Raw genomic sequence first — 5,000 nt, 5'->3', positions numbered from 1 at the left:
GGAGCATCGGCAAATACATGTATTTCCCTGCAATTATCCGCAGGGTTAACAATGTTGGATTAATTACGCCAATGCCTATTGAATTCCATAACCTTATATTTGTTGCCCCAAGTCATTAACCATACCAACTATAGGAAATCCAGCTCTCGCTATCTTGATGATGAATTCAAATAGGAGAATTTTAGTTATATATATCGGTGTCGAAATTATAATAAACTGTTTCTAAGGTCTGACCTTTACACTTTGCACTTTTGATCTAGGTTCATATAAAGCGTCTGTGCCTTTATCATAACTCCATCTTTTTGCGACACTACACTTGTCGTCCACTGGAAATCTATGAAGAATTAGGTCCCTATTTTTTTCCTATTTTCAAAGTACCCATTTACTGCACAAGATAACCAATTGGTTCTTAGCCACGTAAAATAAGTCTAATCCTTCGGGCCAGCCCTAGGAGAGCTGTTAATCAGCTCAGTGGTCTGGTAAAACCAAGGTATACTTAACTGCACAAGATTTGGCTCATATCGCTTAACTGTCTCAATTGCAGTAAGAACGAGAAAAATATAAGGCCGCTATTACGGACAATACCAGTACCAAATATGTGGAAGCAAGGTCTACAACTGTTTGTCTGTAAACGAACTGATCAGATCCCAATTTTGGGTCAGCCGTGAGAAGACCTTGTATTCTGTAGACCTTGGTCGAAGCCATTTAGTTTTTAATACTTCGTCGAGTCCATTTAGTTTTTAATACTTCGTCGAAGCCATTTAGTTTTTAATACCTCGTCGAGTCCATTAGTTTTTAATACCTCGTCGGGGCCATTCAGTTTTTTAATACCTCGTCGAGGCCATTTAGTTTTTAATACCTCGAGGCCATTTATTTTTTAATACCTCGTCGAGTCCATTTAGTTTTTAATATCTCGTCGATGCCATTTATTTTTGAATACCTCGTCGAGTCCATTAGTTTTTAATACTTCGTAGAAGCCATTTAGTTTTTAATACCTCGTCGAGGCCATTCAGTTTTTTAATACCTCGTCGAGGCCATTAAGTTTTTTAATACCTCGTCGAGGCCATTAAGTTTTTAATACCTCGTCGAGGCCATTTGGTTTTAATCACATATCATATATTTTGACGGAGCACCGGTCAATTACGTCTGTTAATTCTCAGTCTCTGCGACCCTTTATAGTCGACTGGCCACCAGTTACATTGTTATTCTCTATTGATTTACAGAGATTTAACGAGTTTAAAATGAAGCGCCATACCGCCCCTTGAGAGAGAGAGAGAGAGAGAGAGAGAGAGAGAGAGAGAGAGAGAGAGAGAGAGAGAGAGAGAGAGAGAGAGAAAGAGGGAGAGAGAGAGAGAGAGAGAGAAGATTACTCTTACCCGAGGGTCAGTTCGCATAATTTGACAACAAATCATTTCATAATTAATGTGATTTTTAATGAGCGGAAAAATGAAGTAATTAACACATTAACCTGTTATGCCACTGGAATAATAAGTAATATGTTATCGGTAATTGCGACTTAGTAATTTATATAATACATATATATATATATATATATATATATATATATATATATATATAACATAATATATATATATATATATATATATATATATATATATATATATATATATATATATATATATATATATAAAACATTATTTTCACCATACGGATTTTACCCTTCGGGGGAGGGGTGGTTCCAGTAAGTGCTATGCCACCTACCAAAGTCACCTAACCACCACGTACCTAAAGCAGATCCCTATACTAACGGACGATCAATCTAGTGTCCGTGCACTGCCCAGACCTGAGGAAAACAAATAACAGAACAGGAAATTAAACAGAATGGGGAGTAAACATAAAGAAGCAATAAGTCCGCCTGTTGATGGTTGAAAGATGATAGGAATTCAGGGAACACCTAGAGAGGAAGAGAATCCCGAAGTCAATAATTTATTTTGCAGAGAATAAATTTGGATAGAGGTGGCCTGACGGGTACAACCGCTGCCAAGAAAGATTGCAATATTTAGTGTGCATAGAGCAGACCTATATCAAATTAAACAAGTAAAAAATGCGCCGAAGTTTCTTCGGTACAGTCGAGTTTCCTATAGAGTATAATCAAGGCCACCGAAAATATATCTATATTTCGGTGGTCTTGGTATAATGCTGTAGGAGCCGCGGCCCATGAAACTTTAACCACGCCCGGTGATGGCCTATTCTATATCGTTGCCAGAAGCATGATTATGGCTAACTTTAACTTTAAATTACATACAAACTACTGAGGCTAGAGGGCTGCAGTTGGGTATGTTTGATGATTGGAGGGTGGATTTTCAACATACCAATTTGTAGCGCTCTAGCCTCAGTAGTTTTTAAGACCTGGGGGCGGGCAGAAAAGGTGCAGACGGACAGACAAAGCCGGCACAATAGTTTTCTTTTACAGAAAATTAAAAGCTGTGATGCAGATAGAGTTTAATCAATTGGCAACCTTTATAGCTGACTGATAGTCCGACGCCCCAATAGCTTATATAGCCTTTAGCTTTAAGGGTTAATCGATTGGTGACTTTTCAGGGTACCTTCAAGGGGGTAGCTTTCCGATTTCCACAAGAATTTTTGGGTGAGGATGTTACCCATATACCCTTCATAAGCACAGCTGCGGCCCACCTCAGCAGACTAACCACCAGGTAAAAAATTAACTGCTGATGCCAACAGAAACACAAAAGGTTTTCATAGATACTCACCGGGGAATCGAGTCTTAGCCTTCTTGTTGGTAAAGAGAGAGAGAGAGAGAGAGAGAGAGAGAGAGAGAGAGAGAGAGAGAGAGAAACGAATAGCAAATAAAGAAAGAAACTAATAAAAGAGAGAGAGAGAGAGAGAGAGAGAGAAACGAATAGCAAATAAAGAAAGAAACTAATAAAGAGAGAGAGAGAGAGAGAGAGAGAGAGAGAGAGAGAGAGAGAGAGAGAGAGAGAGAGAGAGAAACGAATATCAAATAAAGAGAGAAAGAGAGAGGGACAGAGAGAGATAGAGAGAGAGAGAAACTAATAGCGAAGAGAGAGAGAGAGAGAGAGAGAGAGAGAGAGAGAGAGAGAGAGAGAGAGAGAGAGAAACGAATAGCAAAAAGAAACTAATAGAAAGAGAGAGAGAGAGAGAGAGAGAGAGAGAGAGAGAGAGAGAGAGAGAGAGAGAGAGAGAGAGAGAGAAACAAATATCAAATAAAGAGAGAGAGAGAGAGAGAGAGAGAGAGAGAGAGAGAGAGAGAGAGAGAGAGAGAGAGGGACGAATAGCAAATAAAGAAAGAAACTAACAGAGAGAGAGAGAGAGAGAGAGAGAGAGAGAGAGAGAGAGAGAGAGAGAGAGAGAGAGAGAGAGAAACGAATATCAAATAAAGAGAGAAAGAACGCAGTAGCGAATAGAGAAAGAGAGAGAGGGACAGAGAGAGATAGAGAGAGAAACTAACAGCGAAGAGAGAGAGAGAGAGAAAGAGAGAGAGAGAAACGAATATCAAATAAAGAGAGTAAGAACTTGAGAGAGAGAGAGAGAGAGAGAGAGAGAGAGAATGAAAACAGCACATCGCACTTCCTGTCTTTCAGTGATATATATTAACGCATTTCCTCCCCTTATCCCTTTTAACGAATCAAATCCGAAAAGATATTTCCATTTTTTTTAAATCTTTCCTTTTTCCTTTTTTTTTTTTTGATAAACCGGGTCAGAATTTACGAGTCATCCTGATGGGAACACTAAGTGAGACCACGTGTTTTACGGGATGCGAATCAGGAGTGAGAGAGAGAGAGAGAGAGAGAGAGCGGAATGGTACTGGCTACATTGAGCAAAGGGAAAACTTTTGGAGGTACCGTTTCTTGGAGGTTTGCAGAGCGGGAGGAGGAGGAAGAGGAGGAGGAGGAGGAGGAGGAGGAGGAGGAGGAGGAGGAGGAGGAGGAGGAGGGAGGAGGAGGTAGTGGTAGAGGAGGAGGAGGAGGAGGAGGAGGAGGAGGGGGTGAGGAAAGAGGAAGGAGGCAGCTTATAGGAGCATAAAAGAGGGAGAGGAAGGTCTTGGTGGAGCCTTGAAGGGAGATGAAATTATCGCCTTCAAGAAGCATCAGATGACATTTAAGATTGAGATAATTTTCGATGAAGCCTAAAAATGATCTCTAATCAGCAGGCAAGGAAAGATAAAATTCTGAAGTAGGACAAAAGCTAAAATGTTCTCTCAAACCAACTTCCCAATGAAAGAGATAATTTTGGAGAGGGCCTAAATGATCTCTAATAAGCGGGCTATGAAGGGAATTATTTTGGAGGAAGACATAAATTGCCCCTAACCAGTCTGCCAAAAACCGGAGATAATTTTGGAGGAAGACTAACCAACTGCAAAGGAATCATTTATGGAGGATGAAAAAATGTTCTTCAAGCGACTGTCACTCAAAAAATTATCTCTACTTATCAAGGTAAGAATTAATTTTGCAGAGAGGAATAAATGCTCTCCAATCATCTCCCAACAAGAGATAATTCTAGCAAAGAAAATATCCCAACAATAGGTTTAGGAAAAATCTTTTGGAGGCCGGAAAGAAGCTTGGAGAAGCGTACAAACTAACTCACCCAGCTCTCCTTATGACCCATTACCACTCACACCAGACTCCCAAAGTCTGCTTCTACATCCAGCCAGGTTTGTTTTACAGTTTTATTTCCCTATTTAGCGAGGCAAGGACTTATAAACCTGTTTCATCCGGTCATAGGGCGGGCGTCAAACAGGGGAGCAGGGCGGGGGAAGAGGAAGGGGAGGGAGGGAGAGGGGTGAGGAAGCAGAAGCGAAATAAATTAAATTCTCAAACAGACGTCGCAGGACCGAGAGGAATCCTCTTCGGCGTCTGTAAGGAGAGGCGATAAAGGTGTCGAGAGAGGGATTCCGAGATTTAGGGGACGTCTGTTCAACGCCCATGAAAAGTCACGCGACATTACTCCGGGGGTGGATGAGGCGCCCCCCGAAGGGGTGTCGTCATCCTTGGAATGGC

At 40.9% G+C, this 5,000-nt stretch overlaps 1 protein-coding gene across 1 annotated transcript in view; it reads left to right on the top strand.

Moving 5' to 3' along the window:
• The first annotated feature begins 4,925 nt into the window (after positions 1-4,925).
• The window catches only part of LOC136834584 (involucrin-like), a 651-nt gene continuing 576 nt past the window's right edge, over positions 4,926-5,000 (top strand). The window contains exon 1 of the mRNA XM_067097163.1: positions 4,926-5,000. This exon is cut by the window's right edge and continues 576 nt beyond it. Coding sequence (XP_066953264.1) covers positions 4,926-5,000 — 75 coding nt within the window.

Source organism: Macrobrachium rosenbergii, chromosome 54 (assembly GCF_040412425.1).
Source record: "Macrobrachium rosenbergii isolate ZJJX-2024 chromosome 54, ASM4041242v1, whole genome shotgun sequence".
NCBI lineage: Eukaryota > Metazoa > Arthropoda > Malacostraca > Decapoda > Palaemonidae > Macrobrachium > Macrobrachium rosenbergii.
The sequence above is the reverse complement of the archived record's forward strand: the minus strand, read 5'-3'. Positions and strand labels throughout refer to the sequence as shown.